This window comes from Leptodactylus fuscus, chromosome 6, assembly GCF_031893055.1.
Source record: "Leptodactylus fuscus isolate aLepFus1 chromosome 6, aLepFus1.hap2, whole genome shotgun sequence".
Classification (NCBI taxonomy): Eukaryota; Metazoa; Chordata; class Amphibia; order Anura; family Leptodactylidae; genus Leptodactylus; species Leptodactylus fuscus.
Window position 1 is genome coordinate 23,795,643 of NC_134270.1, and position 23,291 is coordinate 23,818,933.

The following is a 23,291-nucleotide window of genomic DNA, read 5'->3' on the forward strand; positions in this document are numbered from 1 at the left end:
GACAGCCACAATGTTTAGGGCTCACAGCTATATTACAATGTGTATAGTCATTGAGTCGTCAGGTTTCTGTCTTAGCCGGGTGGCGTCCCCTCGGATTGGGGTGATCGCTGCTGCCTCCAGAATTAGCTTGTTTGTGCTGGGAGTTATCACTGGCTATGGTTGGTTTACACAGAATACCCCGCACTCCTGTGTAGTCAGTCCTGATCATATGTCTCTGCAGATGACTACCAGTCACAAGGTGAAGGACCAGCTGACGTCCATCATGGTATTAAGGATGAGCTCCACACAATACTTTAGCAGACTGGCCATTAATGTTGGGACATTTGTCTTCGGGATGTGCTTGTCATATGTGTCCATGACTTATCTCCTGTCGCTGTATGTCACTCGGGAACGCAGGGAGATGAGTGTTATCATGAAGACTATGATGCTGAAGGACGGCGCCTTCTGGTGGGTTTTGAGACGTGGACCCAAAGTCAATGGCACCACCGTACAACATCCTACCCAGTGCCACCAACCTACAACCATCCTACCCAGTGCCACCACCCAGAAACCATCCTCCTAAGTGCCACCACTCTCCCTCCAAATCTTGTACCCAGTACCACCATTTTACAACCTTCTCCCTAGCGCCACTGTCCTACAATCATGGGACTTTCCTCATAGCTCTTCTTCAGTGTGATCTATAATCTAGATGCTGTCCTGAGTACCATCACCCAGCCCACATCTCTACAACCATTATTCTCAGTACCACCACCCTAAAACCTCCACCCTCAGTACAATTACCTCTCCAATTCCTCCCCAGCACCATAAACCTTCAATCCAACATCCCAGTGTTATCACCCTACAGCCATCATTTCAGTGCCCCCACCCAACAGCTATCATTCTTAGTGCTACCACCCTATAGTTTTATTCCCAGTGCCACCATGTACCATCTTCAGTGCCACCACCTTATAGCCTTCATCTCGAGTCCCATCACGCTATAGCTTTCAACACCAGTGTGTCTCACCTCCTTGGAAGATGCAGTTGTAACCATGTCTGAAATAGAATATTTTGGGGGGACTTGATGTTGGTTCGCAGTCTGAAACTATTTGTTTTTTACCTGTCAGGCTGTCCTGGGGACTGCTCTACTTGTTCTATGCTATCATCATCGCCAATCTGATGACCCTGGTTACAAAATACCATGTGTTCAATGAAAGCTCTTATGGGGTCATCCTCCTTCTCTTCATCCTGTATGGTGTAGCATCGGTAGGTACATGGGGTCATCCTCCTGCTCTTCATCCTGTATGGTGTAGCATCGGTAGGTACATGGGGTCGTCCTCCTGCTCTTCATCCTGTATGGAGTAGCATCGGTAGGTACATGGGGTCATCCTCCTGCTCTTCATCCTGTATGGAGTAGCATCGGTAGGTACATGGGGTCATCCTCCTGCTCTTCATCCTGTATGGTGTAGCATCGGTAGGTACATGGGGTCATCCTCCTGCTCTTCATCCTGTATGGAGTAGCATCGGTAGGTACATGGGGTCATCCTCCTGCTCTTCATCCTGTATGGTGTAGCATGGGTAGGTACATGGGGTCGTCCTCCTGCTCTTCATCCTGTATGGAGTAGCATCGGTAGGTACATGGGGTCATCCTCCTGCTCTTCATCCTGTATGGAGTAGCATCGGTAGGTACATGGGGTCATCCTCCTGCTCTTCATCCTGTATGGTGTAGCATCGGTAGGTACATGGGGTCGTCCTCCTGCTCTTCATCCTGTATGGTGTAGCATCGGTAGGTACATGGGGTCATCCACTTCCTCTACATCCTGTATGGTGTAGCAACAGTAGGTACATGGGGTCATCCTCCTGCTCTTCATCCTTTATGGTGTAGCATTGGTAGATATATTAGGCCATCCTCCTTACCTTCATCCTGTATGGTGTAGCATTGGTAGATATAATGGGCCATCCTCCTGCTCTTCATCCTAGCTGGTCTAGCATCTGTAGGGCCCTCCTCCTGCTCTTCATCCTGGAAGGTGTAACATTGGTAGGTATATAGAGCTAACCTCTTGCTCTTCATTCAGTATGGTATACCACCAGATTGCGTAGTCAGATGTGCATATTCCACATATTCCAATTTTCTATATGGGTCACATGATGTTTTCTTGCCTCAGATCTGTCTCACCTTCACGTTGAGTGCCCTCTTCAGGAATCCCCGTGTCACAGCCATAGCAGGATTCTTTATCACTCTCGTCATGTCAGTGTCAAGTATCTTCCTTCTTATGAAGAACCTTCCAAAAGTGGTGGAAGTTATACTGTGCATCTTCCCTCCATTTGCATTTGCTGTTGGACTAATGGAGGTGAGTGCTGGTTCTGGTGTAGGAGTGAGCCTCGTCCTGGGCAACCTTGGCACACTACAAGGATTTAGGTAGAACCAGTTACTGCAGGGCACACTACAAGGTATGAGAAGGTGACAGGCAGAGTGCTGGAGTGCAGATATATCAGCCCCAGGTTTCTGACGTATGTGTGGTCCAGGGTGGATCTGGAGTAGGCCTTGGTCCAAGTACAGATCCTTCGCTCGGTTCTGTCCTGTAACCCTGAGTCTGGTGAGACAATATTTCTCCTGTTTTGTTCATGTGGCTGGAAGTAAGCCACAGTTACAGTTAGGTTAAACTACTGTCTAGTTAGTTGCTCAGACGAGCAGGTTTTTTTATTTTGTTTTTTTGCCTGAAGTTAAGGCTGTATTTTGTTTTATTTGTTTTGTGCCTGAAGTCAAGGTTTATTTATCTTCCTGATTTTTCTAAATAAACCAGTTTGCTGCATATTTTGTGTCCCTGTCTTGATTGTTTTACAAAATCCTCTATGCTGGTGATCTCCTTTTAATCTCTCATGCAGCTTTCACCCAGGACATAGGAGAGAAAAAAAATTGTGCATGTCTCTTTAAGACTGTTTAACTTGGGTATGTTCGCATCCTAAGCAACATATGTGGGGAAGTTAGCTCGGTAGAAGCAGTGGTTCGGACCCAAACAGTCAAGACAGGGACAAAAAATATGCAGCAAACTGGTTTATTTAGAAAAAAACAGGAAAATAAATAAACCTTGACTTCAGGCGCAAAATAAACAAAACATAAAACAGACTTAACTTCAGGCAAAAAAACCCAAAAAAACCTGCTCGTCTGAGTGACTAACTAGACAGTATGATAACCTAAGTATATGTGTGGCTTACATCCAGCCACAAGAACAAAACAGGAGCAATATAGGTAGCACTAGTAATTGTAGGGTGCACTACCAGGTTATACAGTAGGTTGCCAATGCCGTTCAATTAAAAAAAAAAAAAAAAAATTCAGTATTTTTTCCCATAAAATGATTGGATTTTTATTTGCGTTTTTTATTAAAAGATGTTTTAAACCTATATATTACGCTTTTTGGTAAACTTTTTTTTTTTACATTATATTATATATTTATATATATTTAAATTTTTCAAGTATTTTAGTATTTTTAAAATACTTTTGAAGTAGTATTTAGTATTTTGTATTTAAAATACTTTCTCAAAGTATTTTCCCGAACACTGGTGGTGGGAGTATGATGGGGAGGGGGTAAATATTAGAGATGAGCGAGTACTGTCCGGATCAGCCGATGCGAACAGCACGCTCCATAGAAATGAATGGATGCACCTGGTACTTCCGCTTTGACGGCGGCCGGCCGCTTAACCCCCCGCGTGCCGGCTACGTCCATTCTTTTCTATGCGAGCGTGCTGTTAGGATCGGCTGATCCGAACAGTACTCGCTCATCTCTAGTAAATATCCTTGTTTTATTACTTACACTGGTGTAGGGACTGCAGGAACATTTCTTTCCTAAAACATCAGATACAACTTCTAGATCATCAGTTGTTGGATCCATTTTGCAAAGGGGACAATTTTAACCACAGAACTGCCCTCGTGTGTACACCGCTGGTGTACAAGGGCTAAGATCAGGACCGTAAGGATGTCCACAAGTTACTTCTTCCCTACATGACAGCTGGGAGCCCTATTACATATTTAGTATTTTGGCCTGGGAACTTCATGTTACCCCTGTTATACAGAGAGCGCCCCCTGACAAGAATTGAGGTGCAGGTTAACGTGTCTTCTGTGTGATTTTAGACTGTCCACCTAGAAAACGATTTCCAAGGAGTCTTCTTCTCAGACGTGATGGGCAGCTCGTCACATATCTTATTCTCCTGCGTCAGCCTAGTCCTCGACTCTGTGTTTTACGCTCTCCTCACCCTCTACTTTAGTAAGATTCTGCCAGGTAAGTGACTGATGGAAAATGGAAGCAGCTAATACCTGAAAAACGTGCATCACTGCCTGCTGCTGAATGTGGTACTCCCAGGGGTCTCTCTGCTGCATGCTCCCTCACCCAAGGTCTCCTTCTGCAGCATGCTCCCTCACCCAAGGTCTCCTTCTGCTGCATGCTCCCTCACCCAAGGACTCCTTCTGCAGCATGCTCCCTCACCCAAGGTCTCCTTCTGCAGCATGCTCCCTCACCCAAGGTCTCCTTCTGTTGCATGCTCCCTCACCCAAGGTCTCCTTCTGCTGCATGTTCCCTCACCCAAGGTCTCTTTCTGCTGCATGCTCCCTCACCCAAGGTCTCTTTCTGCTGCATGCTCCCTCACCCAAGGTCTCCTTCTGCTGCATGCACCTCCACCCCAGTTCTCCTTTAGCTGAATATTTCTCAACCTCAGGTTCTCCATCTACTAAATGTTGTGCCTCCTATACATCCTTCTATTGCATGCTTCCCTTTCCACATGTCTTTCTGCTGTATGCTCTCATCTCCAGGTCTGCTAAATGCCCCCAGGTTTCAATCTGCTACTTGCTCTTTCAGCCCAGGTCTCTTCCCTCCATCCTGTTTTTAGTTCTGTTGAAGGTTATGGTATAATGAGAGCTCAGTCTTATAACAAAGAGCCAGGACTGCAGACCTAGCTATGTAGTATATAGAGGACCCAAACTGACTAACCAACATCAATGGCAAAGTTGGCCCCGAAAACCCAACTTAAATAGGAAAGATAGACACAGACCAGTGATGTGCGGTCACTCTTGTATTGGCCTTGGCATTTACTAAAGGGGATGTCCAACCCCAATATTTAAAAAAAAAAAAAACATCTACCACCCCCTTCCATTGGCTATACTTGTGATCATCCCCATTGTGCCCAGTTACTGCACTACATCGTACATTTCATATCACTGGCCTGCTCATCATGGATGTAATAAATCTTGTCCATCGCAATCTCTGCAGAAAGACTATGCTGTCTGACCCGCAATGACGTCACCAGTACCTGTCCAATTGGTCAGCCCATCTTGTGCACGTTGTCATGTCTCTTCTTATTGTTATATGTCTCTCTTATGTCTACCCAGATAAGAATGGGATGAGGTATGAACCACTGTTCTTTCTGAGGTCCTCTTACTGGTCCAAGAAGAAGGAAGCCCTCCCGAGACCACAGACTGCAGGAAGAGCAGAGACCAACTATGGGGAAAACATTGAGAAAGTTCCACACACATTCGAGGGAAGAGAAGTCATCAGGTATATTCCAGGAGAGAGAAGTCATCGGGTGTATTCTAGGATAGAGAAGTCATCAAGTATATTCTGAACATGGGAAGAATATGCAAATCTGTCTTCCATGATGTAATTAGGAAGACAGTGCCTCAGTCATGCAGCCCAATAGAGGGCGCTCCCTTTAACATCATGCCCAACCTTCCCAGAGGCCTTTGCTGCAATGATGTGGGATTTTACCAAGTACAGTCTCTCAGCTGAGGACAGCTGTTTCGATCTGATTGGATCTCTTCAGCCCGGCGCAGAGAAGACTGACTTGGCAGAAGTGAGAGGCTTCTAGACAGGGTTAAGGGGATATCGTCACTCCTTAGGGAGAGACCACCATTTAGGTGTGTGGCGTCTTATTAAGCCATTTGCGCTCCACTGTGTAAAGGAACATGGGAAGAATATGCAAATCTGTCTTCCATGATGTAATTAGGAAGACAGTGCCTCAGTCATGCAGCCCAAATGGTGGTCTCTCACCTAAGGTCTCCTTCTGCAGCATGCTCCCTCACTCAAGGTCTCCTTCTGCTGCCTGCTCTCTCACCCAAGGTCTCCTTTCTGCAGCATGCTCCCTCACCCAAGGTCTCCTTCTGCTGCCTGCTCCCTCACCCAAGGTCTCCTTCTGCAGCATGCTCCCGCACCCAAGGTCTCCTTCTGCTGTATGCACCTCCACCCCAGTTCTCCTTTATCTGAATATTTCTCAACCTCAGGTCTCCATCTGCTAAATGCTGTGCCTCCCATACATCCTTCTGTTGCATGCTTCCCTTTCCACACATGTCTTTCTGCTGCATGCTCTCATCTCCTTAGGGAGAGACCACCATTGGGGCTGCATGACTGAGGCACTGTCTTCCTAATTACATCATGGGAGACAGATTGGCATATTCTTCCCATGTTCCTTTACACAGTGGAGCGCAAATGGCTTAATAAGACTCCACACACGTAAATGGTGGTCTCTCCCTAAGGAGTGACAATATCCCCTTAACCCTGTCTAGAAGCCTCTCACCTCTGCCAAGTCAGTCTTCTCTGCGTCGGGCTGAAGAGATCCAATCAGATCGAAACAGCTGTCCTCGGCTGAGAGACTGTACTTGGTAAAATCCCACATCATTGCAGCAAAGACCTCTGGGAAGGTCGGGCATGATGTTAAAGGGAGCGCCCTCTATTGGGCTGCATGACTGAGGCACTGTTTTCCTAATTACATCATGGAAGACAGATTTGCATATTCTTCGCATGTTCCTTTACACAGTGGAGCGCAAATGGCTTAATAAGACTCCATACACCTAAATGGTGGTCTCTCCCTAAGGAGTGATGATATCCCTTTAACTATATTCCAGCATAGACAATTCAATGAGTATATTCCAGGGTAGAGAAGCCATTGGGTATATTCCAGGGTAGAGAAGCCATTGGGTATATTCTAGGGTAGAGAAGCCATTGGGTATATTCCAAGGTAGAGAAATCATAGGCTCTATTCACACAGAGTAATGCCAGGCGTCATTTGTGTGTAATTTGTGTGTCTTTTACGGCCGTCATAAAACGTTTACATAGAGTTCTATAGGAAAAGACTTCCGTAATTTACAGCCGTCATTTACAGCCGTCATTGTAATGATGGCCGTAAATGACGGCTGTAAATTACAGACGTCTTTTCCTATAGAACTCTATGTAAACGTTTTATGACGGCCGTAAAAGACACACAAATTACACACAAATGACGCCTGGCATTACTCTGTGTGAATGGAGCCATAGAGAGTGTTCAAGGTAGAGAAATCATTGGGTATATTTCAGGGTAGAGACGTCCATCGAGTGTATTCCAGGGGAGGGAAGTCAACAGGTGTATTCTAGAGAAGAGAAGTCATTGAGTCTATTCCAGGGTAGAGAATTCATTGGATATATTCCAAGGTAGAGAAGCCATCGGGTGTATTTCAGGGTGGAAAAGTTATTGGGTATATTCCAGGGTTGAGAAATCATTGGGTATATTTGCAGGGCAGAGAAGTCATCTGGGATATTCCAGAGTACAGAAGTCATGGGCTATATTCAAGGTCTCAAGGTCTCAAGGGTAGGTAAGTCACTGGGTATATAAGCTTGGAAGAGAAGTCATTAAACTGGACCTGAGTGGAAACTAAATAACAATGGCTTTGATCCAAGATCGTCCATGCTGTGAGACTAGATGACTCTGCTGTCAGTAAGGACAACATGTTCACCAGTCAGATCAGAAACAAATCCAGAGTAAATAGAATTTATGTATAGTAAACAACCATAAATCCAGATCAAGTAACTAAGGATTGAAAATATCAGGATAAGTGGGCCTATAATACTCACCTGTCACTTGTATCTTCTCGGTGATGAAGATTCTTCTGTTTTTATCCAGGATCCACAATGTCAGGAAGACATATCAATGTGAAGACCAGAAGGTTGAGGCGCTGAGAGGTGAGATATGGCTAAGATGGCTAAGTACACTGACCACACAGCCTAGTAGTAGAACCAAATGCCCAACTTTTCTGACACATAGTTACATAGTTAGTAACAGATGCCCATTGAGTTCTAGCTAGGAATTGGAAGGATGTGAAAGATGAGATGGGTATAGCTAACTTCAGAAAGTTATTTCCCTTTTTGATCCAGAAAAATGTAGGAAACCCATAAAGCATAGAAATTCAAGGATTTTACAATAAAAACCATCTCCTGAAGTGACAATTCCACAGTGACAATTCTTACAGCAAAGAACCAGCTCCTGGAGTAGGCTATTCCACAGATTCACAACTCTTACAGTAAAGAACCAGGTCCTGGAGTAGGCTATTCCACAGATTCATTGCTCTTAGAGTAAAGAACCAGCTCCTGGAGTAGGCTATTCCACAGATTCACTGCTCTTACAGTAAAGAACGAGCTCCTGGAGTAGGCTATTCCACTGATTCACAATTCCTTCAGTAAAGAACCAGCTTCTGAGGTGTCTAGCCCACAGATTTACCTCTCTTATAGTAAAGAGTCAGCTTTTAAAAGTGTCTGTTCCGGTGATTTCCTATAGAGGTTCGGTGGCCATCACTCCTCATTTCAGCGGATCAGTAGGGGTGTTGGACTCCCACTAATGCTAAGAGTGGGTCATTAGTATCCAAGCCCTTTTAAGCTTACTGATCTATAGTGACCATGGGAGGATCTACAGCCTACAAGTCTCTGGGTCATTTGATTGAGGCGGTCTTCACAACAAATTATTCTGTTCAACTATCTGATAATAGAATCCCCTATAATCACTAAGTTTCTTGACCTGTCATCTCCCCATCTACTAGCTGCCCCCCCCCCCCCAAATACTAGCAAGCCTAACTGTCTGTCCTACCATTCCTTCAACTACTAGTTGGGCCACCTGCACGACCGACTTCCCAATTACTACCTGAGCAGCCTGCACCATCATCTCCCCAACTCCTAGCTAAGGTGTATGCACGACCATCCCCCAACTACTAACTGACCTACCTACCATTTTCCTGAATACTAGTTGGAATACCTGCACAACCATCCCCCCATCTACTATCGGGCTTACCTCCCCGTGTTTTCGTGGATTTCCTCCCATTCTACAAAGACACACTGATAGGAAAATAAATGTACATTTTGAGCCCTATATGGGACTCACAATCTACAAGAAAAAAAAAAAAGAAGTCAAACCGTCTGGATCACCAGCCACACAATGATGTGCTAGTTAGTGGCCGTCTGTACTCAACTGATCTCCTTTTTCATGGCTTGTTTATTGTTCACGTTACGCCGGAGCTGTACTGACACATTGACCCAAAACCTCACTATGACAATTAACACAAAAGTCAAAACATAACTGGACACATCACTCGGACATTATAAGATTTACAAATTATATCAGGTGGAAACAGAGTGATAGAACAAGGTATTCTGTTTCCTGGGAGCTGTAGCTGCCGGGATTGCTGAGACTACTTATCTCACCCTGGTTTATGTTATGGGGCTCAACAAGAGGACTATGAAATGGAGACCTCAGCTGCCTACATCCAAAAACTTCAATCTCACATGTAGGTCTTCTCCTCTATCTACTCTTAGGTCTTGATTTTGACATTTACGAGGGACAGATCACTGCTTTGCTCGGCCACAGCGGAGCAGGAAAGACAACGCTGTTGAATATATTAAGCGGGATGAGCAGTGCGACATCTGGTAGGATATTATCTGCTCGTTGGGCTCTGGGGACCTCGCCATGCCAAAAGGTAGAGATTCCAGTCAACCGTGTAGAAGCCTTTAGATAATTTACCAATAAATTGGGTGAACTTGGCCTTTCCCGAGGACAACGGTCCAAGTAATATTGGTGAAGTAGGAGATTGGTGAGTGGGTGACTGATAGTTATATGGTGACTGGTCAGATGATAACGGGTTACATAATAATTGGTGAGATGGTGAACGACGAGATGATGACTGGTTAGATAATAATTGGTGAAATGATGACTGGTTAGATAATTGGTGAGATGATGACTGGTTAGATAATAATTGGTGAAATGATGACTGGTGGGATAGTGACTAATAATGGGGACTGAGGGATTGGGGCAATAGTGTTAAGTTGTGTGTTTGTCTTTGTGCCTTCACATACACTTCTCATGAATTCTCCAAGGATCGGCCTTTATCTACAACTATGACCTCTCGGACATGATTGACCTGGAGCAGATACACAAGAGGGTTGGAATATGTCCGCAATTTGACATCAAGTTTGACCCTTTGACCGTGAAAGAAAACTTGAAGGTGTTCGCTCAAATCAAAGGGATTCCTTCTCGTTCTGTGGATCAGGAGGTAAGAAGTGCTGATGCGATGACAGAAACACCTGACATTCATCTTCTAGACCATTCCATGAGCACCATGCAATGTGATGAGTGAGACTGTGTCTTGTAGTGACCCCCTCTGAGACCACCACTCATTCTCTGATTCATTTTTCAGGTCCGGAAGGTGATTGGAGATCTGCAGTTAACAGATGTGCAGAACCTGGAGGCTTCCAAACTTAGTGGAGGCCAGAAGAGGAAGCTGAGTCTTGGAATTGCAGTTCTGGGAGACCCTCAGGTAAAGATGCTCATTAGGAGATCACTCATGGACACCAGGGCTGTAGCTTGTAATGGATGATAGACTGTAATAGACTAGTCTGTGGAATATAGACTGAAAGATGGTGCAGTAGAATTCTGTCCGATTCCTGTCCCGAATATGTCTAAAGTGCATGCTATGATTAAAACGCTTCTCCTGTATCCTGTGATTATAAAGTGAGGAGACTGTCAGAGCTTTAGTGGGCTTTCTGGAGGTCATCCTATCCTATCCTACTAATATCCTATCCTATCCTACTATCCTACTAATCCTACTTCCTATCCTATCCTATCCTATCCTATCCTATCCTACTATGTGAAAGTTTGTTTGTTTGTTCCTCAATCACTCAAAAACGTCTGATTAGATTTGAATGAATTTTGGTACATAGATAGATTGTAACCTCGATTAACACATAGGCTACTTTTTATCCCGGTAAATGACATGGCCTCACGACTGTTATGAATTTATGTTCACATATTATATTACACTGCTCCTGCAGCACCTTATCTCAGCTTCTGATAACGCCAGGTCTGATATCTCTCTGTGTAAACACTCAGCTAACCCTCAGTGGATTGTGTACATGTATTTGCATATTATCTGATCTGCTCCAGTGCTGACACATTGGATAGGCAACAACCTTTAATCCGAATTGGCAGTTTGCCAATTTTCAATCATCCCAGGAAAAAGAGAATCTAATTTGTCGTAAACAATGAGAGCTATGAAGGTAGCCAGAAGTAACAGAGTTCTCCTCAAGCGGAGTTGAGGAGGATCATCAACGCCAACAACACGCTCATTATATGGTGTTCCAGCAAGCTGCTGATATGCTGGAACAATCATAGGCACAGTGCGAGAAACAAGTTCAGCAGCAGGCCAGCTTGAGGACTGCCGAAACGCCGAAGCATATGGATCATCAACGCCAACAACAAGCTCATTATATAGCTTCCCAGCAAGCTGCTGAGATGCTGGAACAATCACAGGCACGGTATGAGGAACAAGTTCAGCAGCAGGACAGCTTGAGAGCTGCCGAAATGCCGGGGCAGGCAAACCATCGACGGCAGCAATTTGCTGAATATAGGCGGATCATCGATGCCAACAACCCGCAGATGAAGTCGCGGGCAGAGGCTAGTTATATATAACTAAGGCTACATTCACACCTTTGCCTCGGTCTCTGTTCGGGGATTTGAATACCAAATCCACTAGAAAAATGCAGAGAGAAACCCGGCGGACCCCATTATAGTCTTTGGGTTCCTTGGGTTTTTGGGATTTGTAAATCACCCTATGAAGCGCTCTCCAGGTTGACATCTCCGCATCTACTCCATCACCAACATCATCCATTTGAATCATCATCCACTTGAATCATCATCCACATGGTTCCGATTATTTATTTGGGCATTCCCATTTCCTCGCATTATCTGTTATTTGCTGTATATATATATATATATTGCACAGTGCTTAGCACTGCAGCCTTGCATCTCCGGAGTCCTTGGTTTGAATCCGACCAAGGACGACATCTGCATTGAGTTTGTATGTTCTCCCCATGTTTTGGTGGGTTTCCTCCGGGTCCTCTGTTTTTTTCCCATGTGCCAAAATTATACTGATAGGGAAATTAGATTGTGAGCCTTATATATGGGAAAGTGACCACAATGTCTGTACTCTATATGACACATAGGAAGTATCTACTGGATTTGAGGAAGACGCCTAGGCAATATAATGATAAAACCATAATATATCTATGGACAATGTACAGTCCTCAGTCAGATGTCTATTTGTCTATTTTCCAGGTTCTGCTTCTTGATGAACCCACTGCTGGTCTTGACCCGTGCTCTAGACACCATGTCTGGACCATGCTGAAAGAGAGAAAGGCAGATCGGGTTACGCTGCTCAGCACCCAGTTCATGGATGAGGCTGACATCTTGGCTGGTGAGATCCTCCATGTTTATTCATGAATATACAGATATTATATGTTGTCCTTATAAAGGGGTCCATGGCAAACTAACTCCTCTATTATTCACAGTAATGCTCCTTTGTAAATCCAGAGTAGAGATAGGTGAAGCAATGTGTTACAAGAAGAGTTTGACCCAAATATTTAAAATTGTTTGGTTTTTAATAAAACCGAATACTTTGTCATTCGTCTCAGGTCAACTAAGAGGGTGATGAGCATTGAACAATGAAAATACAGAGGAGGTGTTATCTGTGACATTACTTGTCAGCCTCTCAGCCTGTAGTCACTGGTGGAGGAACAACTTACAGGGTTTACATCACATACAGTATATAAGATGCTATTGAAAAGAAGGTTTTGTTAAGAGTAGGGTTGAGCCGATCTTGACTTTTCAGGATCGATTTTAAAATCCGATTTCCGATCATTTTTCATTCAAACCCGATCTCGATCCCAATTCCAATCCCAATGCAAGTCAATGGGATTTTTTTTTATTAATCGGAGATTGGATTTTAAAAGCAATCCTATTCATTATACAGCATGGAATCTAACAACTGAACGGTTTAATTATTAGAATCCACACTGTGTAGTGAATCACTAAGTAGCCAGAGGATTTTTTTTAATCCTCTGACTACTTAGTCCCACCTGGTGTCCACTTACCTGCAGAGATGGCTGCTCCGGTGTTCTTCTTCGCTTCGCTGCCGCTCCACGCTGCTCTTCTTGCCTCGCTGCCCCCTGCCTCCCAGGTTAGGATAGTGTGGGCGGGTACTGGGAGGGGAGACGTCACGTCGCCCCGCCCTGTACCCGCCCACACTTTCCTAAGACACAAGCCCCGCCTTCCTAGCTCTTTAAACACTAACCTGGGAGGCGGGGCAGTGAGGCGAGAAGAGCAGCGTGGAGCGGCAGCGAGGCGAAGAAGAACACCGGGACCGGAGCAGCCATCTCTGGAGGTAAGTAGCTACTAGAGATGTTAGTTTAGTCTCTCATTAGAATGAATGGAGGCAGCCGGCGCGCAGGGGGTTAAGGCTGTGTGCCGTCTTCTTCCATTCATTCCTATGGAACCGCAGCGGAGCCTTCACACTGAGTATACACTATATACTCAGTGTGAAGGCTAAGCAAAGCATTGTGGGAAATAGTAGCGATCTCGATCCCACCTAAAAAGGCTGTGTTCAGAATTGCGATCGCGATCGTGAAATTTTCTTGATCGTCAATCGGAATCTGATCTTTTCCGAACACGATCGCTCAACCCTAGTTAAGAGGTTTTGTATGCTCATCCAATAAACAGTGATGCACTCTGCTAATCTGAAAAATCTCACTTTGTTAAGAGGCTTATTTTTTGGTTAGCCAATGTACATAAAAACTGTTGCCATTGTAATGGAAAAAAAGCAACCCAACTGATGCAATTCTAGTCTAATACTCACTGACCAGGTCACCCTAGTGATTTGCTGTCTTTCTTGAACACACAGTGTCAGAATCATTGCAAATCATTATTATAATTAAACAGTGTGCAGTAAAATGCCCGGAAAAAAAAACAGGACAGTGGACAGTCGAAAGGAGGGGGAGGAGGAAACCCTTGTGCAAGTACTAACAATAAGAATGTGAATGGCAACAGTAACATTACTTCCGATCTTCACAACCCTGCCAGTAGCCGCAGTGTTGTCCTACTTCCTGAGAATAAAGATGTTTTTGAAAGCAGTGAAACCCAAATGTTGAGTCAGGTTCTGTGTGTCTTGTCTCCTCCTCTGTTGCAACAGTTAAATTATTCTTTATCTTCACTGACACAAATCTTATTCTCTAGCAGTCATGTGGCATCTGCTGAGAGAGATATTTGTCGACTCCCAAGACCTCCTTTTCTTGATGAGTTGGATGAGAATAGACAGTGTTTTTGGGATATAGATGAGTTAGAGGTGGAAGACCTGTGTTGGTGGAGGTAATAGTGGCAGGGGTTGTACAACTGGTAGTCGTTCTGGAAGAAGCACTAGAGAGAAATGTATTATGAATTGTGAGGGCATAGAGGAATCCCATTGCTAAGATGAGTCACCAAAAAAGTAGGAAAAAAATGACATGGAATCCACCACGTTTCACCAACTCCATGGAGAATTCCTAGCTGCCATTATTTCTCTAGCTGTCCCTGCTTGTTATCGCCATCTAAACCTATCCTTGTAAGTGTCCATGTCGGAAAAGGTGAATGCCACCGCCAACACATGGAGCAGCAAGTATGGGCAAGGACCGTACACTGCTTTCATGGCCCACTGGGTCAATGTTTTGCGCATCAATGATTACCTCATTGGTGCAGGCCTAGTTTCAACACCAGACGGGACCCATCAGTTTCTTCCAGTTCCTTCACACTAGACCATTTCCTGCTACCAACTTCACCATGGCAAGCCATTGCTTACACTCCCGCTACCTCAATTCATGGCTGTAAGATGAAGTGCACATGAAGTGGGAGTGTGGCATATACTGGAGCGTCAGTTTGAGCTGCAGTATATGGTGAAAGATATCTAACCACAGGCACAATGGAGCAGATAACTGTGAGAGGAAGAAGTAGAACAACTTCTACCTTAAGATCACTTTCGGAAGAAAGTCCACCATTTTCAGCTGGCAGGCTAGGCACACTGATGGTATGCCACAATTATTTCGTGAAATTCTGTAAACTGTCCCTACTTGGTGCTGCATGTGCTTACCATTAGTTTTACATAACTTTGGCTGTGTTTGCATTAGAGAGAGAAATTGGTGAGATAGGTTTTGAAGAGCCCTAAGGTTATTCTACATTATGTTTTATAGATAGGTTCCTAGGAGCCCTGACAGTGTTCTACACCAGGGGTGCCCAATACGTCGATCACGATCTACCGGTCGATCGCAAAGGACGTATGGGTCGATCGCGGAATGCAGCCAGGGATCGCTGGTGTCTGCTTGTTCACAGTGCAGGCTGAGAGTCGACTTTCAGCTTGCACTGTGAACAAGCACTCCGGACACTTGCAGGCCGGGCAGCAGCAGCTCCGGAGGATGACTCGCTGCCCGCTCTTAGGGATGCCGGGATCCTCGGTGTCTGCTTCTTCACAGCGCAGGCTGAGAGTCATCTCCGGACACTGGCAGGCGGGGCTGCCGCAGCCCCAGCCTACCAGTGTCCAGAGATAACTGTCATCCTGCAATGTGAAGAAGCAGACACCGGGGATCCCTGGGCGGCCACAGAACGCCGCTCTCACGCTCCATCTGACCCCACCCACATGCCCACCACGACCCCGCCCACAGGCCTGCCCCTGCCCCGCCCACATGAAGTGGGTAGTAGATCTTTTTCCTTGCCAGTTTATAAAGTAGCTCACATGCTGAAGAAGTGTGAGCACCCCTGTTCTACACTATGTTTTATAGATAGGTTGCTAGGAGCCCTATGAGTGTTCTACTCTGTTTTATAGATAGGTTCCTAGGAGCCCTGACAGTGTCCTACACTATGTTTTATAGATAGGTTCCTAGGAGCCCTGACAGTGTCATACACTATGTTTTATAGATAGGTTCCTAGGAGCCCTGACAGTGTTATACACTATGTTTTATAGATAGGTTCCTAGGAGCCCTGACAGTGTTCTACACTATGTTTTATAGATAGGTTCCTAGGAGCCCTGACAGTGTCATACACTATGTTTTATAGATAGGTTCCTAGGAGCCCTGACAGTATTCTACACTATGTTTTATAGATAGGTTCCTAGGAGCCCTGTGCAGTGTTATACACTATGTTTTATAGATAGGTTCCTAGGAGCCCCGACAGTGTCATACACTATGTTTTATAGATAGGTTCCTAGGAGTCCTGACAGTGTCATACACTATGTTTTATAGATAGGTTCCTAGGAGTCCTGACAGTGTTATACACTATGTTTTATAGATAGGTTCCTAGGAGTCCTATGAGTGTTCTACTCTATGTTTTATAGATAGATTCTTAGGAGCTCTGAGAGTATCATACACTATGTTTTAAGCCAATTTAAGCTGTGGTTGGTAACAAACTTGTTTGACCCAAAATAAATCTTGGGACCAACTGGACCCAAAATGGAATGAACTTGGAAGGTTAACACATCTTTAGTCCTGATTCTTTGTGGCTGACCCTAAAAAACTCCAACTCCCATTTGCTTTGCTAAGTTTCCTAGTCTACAGTGCCCATAGAATCGGTAATACACTAATTCCCAGTACTATTATGCTTGTTTAATGGATTGTACATGGTTATGATTCACACAGTCTGCTCTTTTATCTGCAGATCGGAAGGCTGTGATCTCCAGTGGAAGGCTGAAATGCGTGGGATCATCTCTCTTCTTGAAAAAAAAATGGGGAATTGGATATCACTTAAGGTCATTAGAGCATGGGGGGCAATTGCAATAGTAGGGTTTTTATCGTATTTGGTATCTTTGTATACGTTGGGTATGGCCTGTAAAGTTCTCTCATCTCCTGGTTTTAGGATGTTGGTTTCTCCATCATGTGACCCTGAGGTGATAATGTCCCTAGTACAGCAACACATCTGTAGTGCTAAAATCTCTTCCAAGAGGGAACAGGAGCTCACCTTCACCCTGCCATTTCAGGATATAGAAGCCTTCCCAGGTAACTTCTCAATGAATATGAAAGTGTTTCATGGTTGGGTCTTCTCTCATCTCTCATGTGGTTGTGTCTTCATTGTCCTGCCTTGTAAGTGAGTCTCCATTGCCCTATCTTTAGGGTGTTAGGATGTGTTTAGGGTGTGTTTGTGTCTTGATTGTCTTATAGATGGTCCTTTATCCCACTGTCTTGTAGATATTTATTTATAAGCCATTTGTGATTGGATCTTTATTGTCCGGTCTACTTATTGGGGTTTCAAAGTCCTCTCTTGTGGGTGCGTCTTCTCTGTCCTGTCTTATATTTGTGTATTCAATGTAGTACATTGGTTTTTTTTTATTGCTCTGTCTGGTGTTTGGGTGTTATAGTGTTTGGGCCTTCATTGTTCTGTATGTAAGTTGGGTGTTGGGTATTCATGTGTTTGGATTTTCATCCTTCAGTCTCGTAGTTGAGTGTTTTCATGCCTGGGTCTTCATTATTGTCTCGGTGGGTTGATGTTTTTACATTTGTGTCTTCATTCTTCTGTCTGGTGGTTGAGTCTTCATCATCCTGTTTTGTACATCTTTAAAATATTGTCTTGTGGATGGGTCTTCAATCTCCTGTCTTGTGATTGGGTCTTTACTGTTCCATCTTGTAGCATCTAGACTTGTGTTTGGGTCTTCAATGTTCTGTCTTGTGTTTGGTTCTTTATTCATCTGTCTTTTAATTTGGTCTCCATTTTCAAGTATTGGATCATTAGCTTTTCATTGCACTTGTAATTCCTTCCTTTCTCTGTCTCGTGGTTGTTGGGTCTTCATTGTTCTGGTGGATGAATCTTCATCATGAAATCTCTAGGTTAAGTCTTTAATGTCCTGTGTTGTACATGGCTCCTTATTCTGTTGTCTTGTTATTGAACGTACTCTGCCATACTATGTGGTTGGGGTTTTATTGTCCTCTCTTGTGTCTGGGTCTTCACTTTTATGTCTTGTAGTTTGTCCATTCTTGTGATTGAGTCTTACTTGTCCTGTGTTGTGTTTTGCTCTTTATCACCTTGTTTTGTGGTTAGGTTTTATCTGTCCTACCTTATGACTGGATCTCCATTGTCCGGTCTTATTATTTAGTCCTTATTGCTAAGTTTTGTGGTTGGGTCTTCAATGACTTGTCTTGTGGTTCAATGTACATTGTCCTACCTTGTGGTGTGGTATCTTATGGTCTGGCCTTCTTTTATTGACTTGTCATGCTTATGGTTGGGTCTACATTGCTATTTCTTTTTTGGTTGAGTCTTTACTGTCCAGTCGTGTGGTTGGATTTTTATTTTCCACTGTTGGGCTTTCATTGTTCTGTCTTGTAGTTTGGTCCTCAACTCTTTAGTCCTGTCTTGTGGTTTGACTCTATTGTCTTGTCTTATGGTTCTGTCTTCTTTCTCCTGTCTTATGATTTAGCCTGCATTGCTTTGTTTTGTGGCTGGTCCTTAATGTCCTGTCTTCTGATTTGGACTGAACTATCGTGTATTGTGGTTGGATCTCCATTGTCCTGTCTTGCAGATTGGTCCTTATTGTCCAGTCTTGTGGTTTGGTATCTGTTTTCTTGGAAGAGTCTTCCTTTTGACTTGGTTGTCATTGTAGTGTTTGTTGCTGAGTCTTCATTGCTCTTTTTTGTGGTCTTCTGGTTGAGTCTTTATTTTTCGGTATTGCCCTGACCCTGCAGTCTGCAAGTACTGTAAAATTAGACTGACTCCTTTAATCCCATCAATGTGCAGAACTATTCTCACATCTGGATGGTCTAGTGGGAACAGACATTTCAAGTTATGGTGTCTCGATGACTACACTGGATGATGTCTTCCTGAAGTTGGAAGGAGAAGCAGAGATTGAAGGAGGAGGTAATGTTTACTTGTGGGGTATGAGGGTCCTATCATGAAAGAGTGTGGGACCCTTCCATGTGTCACACCTCATGTATTTCCTGTACAGATTATTCTGTTTTCGGTCAGGAGATGATGAATGAGGAAGACAAAGATATTGTCAGCTCAGAAATGGAGGATTCTGTGCAGCTAATGTCAGACTCTGGTAATGCCACAGTCAAGGGGATGGCACTATGGAGGCAGCAGGTGTTGGCCATTGCACGCGTTCGCTTCCTGAAATTAAAGCATGACATGAAAGGCTTCCGTGCTCTGTGAGTGGTGACAATTCGGGACGTACTATCATCTCCAGATATGTGCTGTATTTTCAGTTGGTATGTTTTTTCTTCTTTAGTCATTATATATTTTCTGTGATTTCTTCAGATTGCTGCTGTTCTTCCTCTTCCTTATCCCATTGATTGCGTCCTTTGCAATATTACACAGCAGAAAGGCGTCTCACATATGGGAGTTGCGGCCGGACTTGTATTTTCTGAGCCCAGGACATAAAGTTCATAGATACTACTCTTCTCTCCTCATCAACAATAACACAGGTAATGGCTGAACTGCAAAACACATCAACCAAACTTACAACCCTATTATATGTCTTGGACTATACAGGCCCAGTGACCTCCAAAGAGCCCATCTATAAGAGGAAGGGACGTGGTAGTACACTCAATAACCAACAGGTGACAGTTTTGTCATTGGCTTCTAGGGTCCTCTGTAAACCGGTCATAGTTCCCACTGTCAGCACTTTCATGTATTTCATCTGCATATTTCCAGGTTCACCTATAGAAGACTTTATTGATGCAGTGAAGGCCCAAAACATTGTGATTGAAGTCAAGGATGGTCCATATGACACAAACACAACAACATACAAGGGAGCCATAGAGGTCTCTGGAAAGGATGAGGTGAGAAACCAACTGGCCGTACCATTATAAAATTCTGTATGGTTACTATTACCTCACTTCCACACTTGCCATCGTCAAGAACCTAAATGTCTAAGGTGGAGAACATGCTGCCATGGTCCACATTATAGGACTTGTAGCTCATATCGCCTTGTGCAACAGTGTTCTTCAACATCCCTTGGAGGCATCTAATGCTACCAGTCCTGCTGAGGACATCCTAGAGTTCTCATATGTTGGTCGGTTCCCAGAGAGGACTTCCGTAAAGTTCTCAAATTTTAGTTGATGAATAAGGACTACACTCCTGCAACTGCCACCATTTAGACAATGACATATTTCCCACCACAGGCCTACAGATTCACCATTGCAGGAAACCCACGAGCCCATAATGCATTGCCGGTGCTGGTGAACATCATCAGTAACTCTCTACTAAAGACCTTCCAATCCAATGGCCATATTCAGACGTGGAGTAATCCTGTCCTACCGGTGAGTGCTACAATGAGCATACTGACCAGGAAGATTGTATGGGACACTTCCACCAGATCCAATCGTTCAACAATTTCCAGTCATTTAATGATCTTACTAAGTCCAGGATAGTCCTTTTATTCATATGATACTTCTATAGGTCCAGGATAATCCTGTCATTGATATGATACTTCTATAGATCCAGGATAGACCTGTCATTGATATAAGACTCCTCCAAGTCCAGCATAGTCCTGTCACTAATAGGACCCTACTATCCATCCCACAGACGTTACTCAGTGACAGGTTGTGGCTCAGCAGGTGGAGAGTTTCATTGTTCTCTTATTTTGCTAGGTTAATGCACAGGACATCTACCTATTTTTTGTAAGTCTATCATTCATGACCTACGCAACTGGCTTGGCGCCCCACTTTGCGATGAGCAGCATTGAGGACAGTAGGGTGAGTGTCTATCAGCTTTTGCCTAAGCTGCAGAATGGAAACGTATCTTACTGCTTATTCCTTTCTTCATGTATAGAACAAGGCTCGCTCCCAGCTGCGGATCTCTGGACTCTTCCCCTCGGCATACTGGTGTGGACAGGCACTGGTGGACGTTCCCCTGTACTGGTTCCTGCTATTTTTCATGATTGCCATACTATTCGCATTCAACCACACAACCTTTCTTGACTATCGGGCAGTATTTTTACTGGTGAGCAGGGTCATAAGACAGGGCATAGATGCTGGAATATCACAGTCCAAGTGTCAGCATGTCACCCCAAGTGTCACTGTTGGGGTAGTAGATTCTGGGACACTTCTTGGATCCTCATGCACAGGTTCACTATGAGTTACCACCTTTAGATCAGTGTCTTCACTTCAGTTTTTCTACCTTCTGATGTCCTCTTCTTCTCGTGCTGTTGGTATCCCTGGACCTCTCTCTAATCCCTATTATAATCCACTCTGTAATCTCTAATATAATATCTCGTAGATCATTGATGTTCTGGGGTATGGGCTCGCCATTGTCCTCTACGTCTATGTTATCTCCTTTTTATTCAGAAGAGGGAAGAGTCACCATGATCGCTGGTCATTCTTCTTTGTCATGGTAAGTGCCGCTTCTCTTCCTTAGCCAGGTTGCTCTTCGTCTCTGCAGAAAGTACTTCTCTTCTCTCTTCCTACAGACCAGTTTCATCCCGATGTTCCTGATAGAGGTCATTTCCCGTTATATCCCGTTTTTTTTATTGTACATGTTCATCTTTCCACCCAGTGTGCTCAACAACATGCTGGACACCATTGTGAGTAGTGCTCTGAAGTCTCCTTTATGTTGGGTGAAGATTCTCTTGTGTCTTCTGCTAATAATTTCTGGTCAAGTTGGTGATTTTCATCTGACTCCATATTTTCTGCAGGCTGATTTTGAAGGAGATAAATTCTATAACACGGAGAAGGAGTATTTTCCTGAGATCTATCTGACCACCCTGCTGGTGAGTGATCACTCTGCTCCATCAGCCATTGTGTAGATAGAGGAAACTAGTAAGACCAGATAGATGAGACTGGGCAATCAGTCAAGTTCACACTCCAGGCTCCTCAGCTGGTTGTGTAACAGTCAGTTGTGTTCTCCATATTAAGAGATTTCCATCACTTGTGGCCACCAGTTGGCCTCTTTTAGCAACCCAAATAGCTGCGGTCATTGGAAATGTACGGAAAGACATCCAGAACATAAAGCAAGGCAGGAGGCCCCATCCAAGACATAAACCAAGACAGAAGCCCCTGCCATGACAAAGAGCAAAGCAGAACCCCCCCCATCCCAATCCAGGATTGAGAGCAGGACAAAAGGTCCATCCAGGACATAGAGAAAGGCAGAAACTTCACCTAGAACATAGAACAAGACAGAGGCTCTTCACAGGATAAAGTACAAGGCAGAAGCCCCACCGAGGGCATAAAATGAGGCAGAAGCCCCTCATGAGGTATCTCTTTGCTCTAGATGAGGGCAGGTTCACACCTGCGCCCAGTCTCCGCTTTGCAGGTTTCTGTCTCCTGCCTGAGAAACTGGACTGGAGACGGAAACTTGCGTCTTCTGCCTCTCCGTGGTGAAACCGTTTTTTTCAACTGGACACAAAGTCGGACTTTGTGTCCGGTTTCGCCGGTTCCAGTTTCGCCGCGGAGACCAGAAGACACTTACAGGCACTAACAAGCAAACACTGACTACCGGGTTTCCGTCTCCTGACCAGGTTCTCGGGCAGAAGATGGAAACCCACAAAATGGAGACTGGGCGCAGGTGTGAACCCGCCTTGACTGAGGTATCTCTCTGTCCCCCACATGATTGAGGTGTCTTTCTCTCCTCTAGATGACTGAGGCGTGTCTCTTCTAAATGACTGAAACATCTCTCTCCTCTAGATGTCGGAGGCATCTCTCTCTTCCCTAGATGGCTGAGGCATCTCTCTTTCCTTTATGTGTCTCTATCTCTCCTCTAGATGACTGAGGAGTCTCTCTCTCTTCTAAATGACTGAGGAATCTGTCTCTCCTCTAGAAGACTGAGGCATCTCTCTTTTAGATGACTGAAGTATCTCTCTCTTCTAGATGACTGAGGCATCTCTCTCTCTTCTAGATGACTGAGGCATCTCTCTCTCTAACTTCTTGATGGCTGAGGTGTCTTCTCTCTCCTCTAGACGGCTGAGACATCCCTCTTTGCTCTAGGTCTTTATCTCTCCTACAGATGGCTGAGACATCTCTCTCCTCTAAATGTCTGATGCATCTCTCTCGCCTATAGATGGCGGAGGCATGTCTCTCCTATAAGTGACTGAGGTGCTCTCTCTCTTTGGAAAATGAGACAGTTGCCACCTACAATCCATTGCAGATCAATAACATATGATAATATTTCTGGGTTGCCCATAGTTCATTCCTTGCTGATAAGTAACGGAGACAGGGCCTTTGAAAACCATCTATTATTAATAAACAACGCAGTCTGACTGT

General features: G+C 44.5%; 1 protein-coding gene across 1 annotated transcript in view; it reads left to right on the top strand.

Annotated features, from left to right (window-relative positions):
* The window catches only part of LOC142210439 (ABC-type organic anion transporter ABCA8-like), a 48,172-nt gene that overhangs the window by 4,208 nt on the left and 20,673 nt on the right, over positions 1 to 23,291 (top strand). The window contains exons 6-27 of the mRNA XM_075279566.1: positions 221 to 447; positions 1,104 to 1,242; positions 2,142 to 2,327; positions 4,106 to 4,253; positions 5,357 to 5,522; positions 7,897 to 7,955; positions 9,576 to 9,686; positions 10,134 to 10,309; positions 10,454 to 10,573; positions 12,370 to 12,508; positions 16,765 to 16,855; positions 16,963 to 17,102; positions 18,832 to 18,951; positions 19,040 to 19,241; positions 19,351 to 19,517; positions 19,747 to 19,874; positions 20,217 to 20,354; positions 20,685 to 20,789; positions 20,866 to 21,036; positions 21,313 to 21,426; positions 21,503 to 21,616; positions 21,728 to 21,802. Coding sequence (XP_075135667.1) covers positions 221 to 447; positions 1,104 to 1,242; positions 2,142 to 2,327; positions 4,106 to 4,253; positions 5,357 to 5,522; positions 7,897 to 7,955; positions 9,576 to 9,686; positions 10,134 to 10,309; positions 10,454 to 10,573; positions 12,370 to 12,508; positions 16,765 to 16,855; positions 16,963 to 17,102; positions 18,832 to 18,951; positions 19,040 to 19,241; positions 19,351 to 19,517; positions 19,747 to 19,874; positions 20,217 to 20,354; positions 20,685 to 20,789; positions 20,866 to 21,036; positions 21,313 to 21,426; positions 21,503 to 21,616; positions 21,728 to 21,802 — 3,036 coding nt within the window. The remainder of the gene's footprint in view (positions 1 to 220; positions 448 to 1,103; positions 1,243 to 2,141; positions 2,328 to 4,105; positions 4,254 to 5,356; positions 5,523 to 7,896; positions 7,956 to 9,575; positions 9,687 to 10,133; positions 10,310 to 10,453; positions 10,574 to 12,369; positions 12,509 to 16,764; positions 16,856 to 16,962; positions 17,103 to 18,831; positions 18,952 to 19,039; positions 19,242 to 19,350; positions 19,518 to 19,746; positions 19,875 to 20,216; positions 20,355 to 20,684; positions 20,790 to 20,865; positions 21,037 to 21,312; positions 21,427 to 21,502; positions 21,617 to 21,727; positions 21,803 to 23,291) is intronic.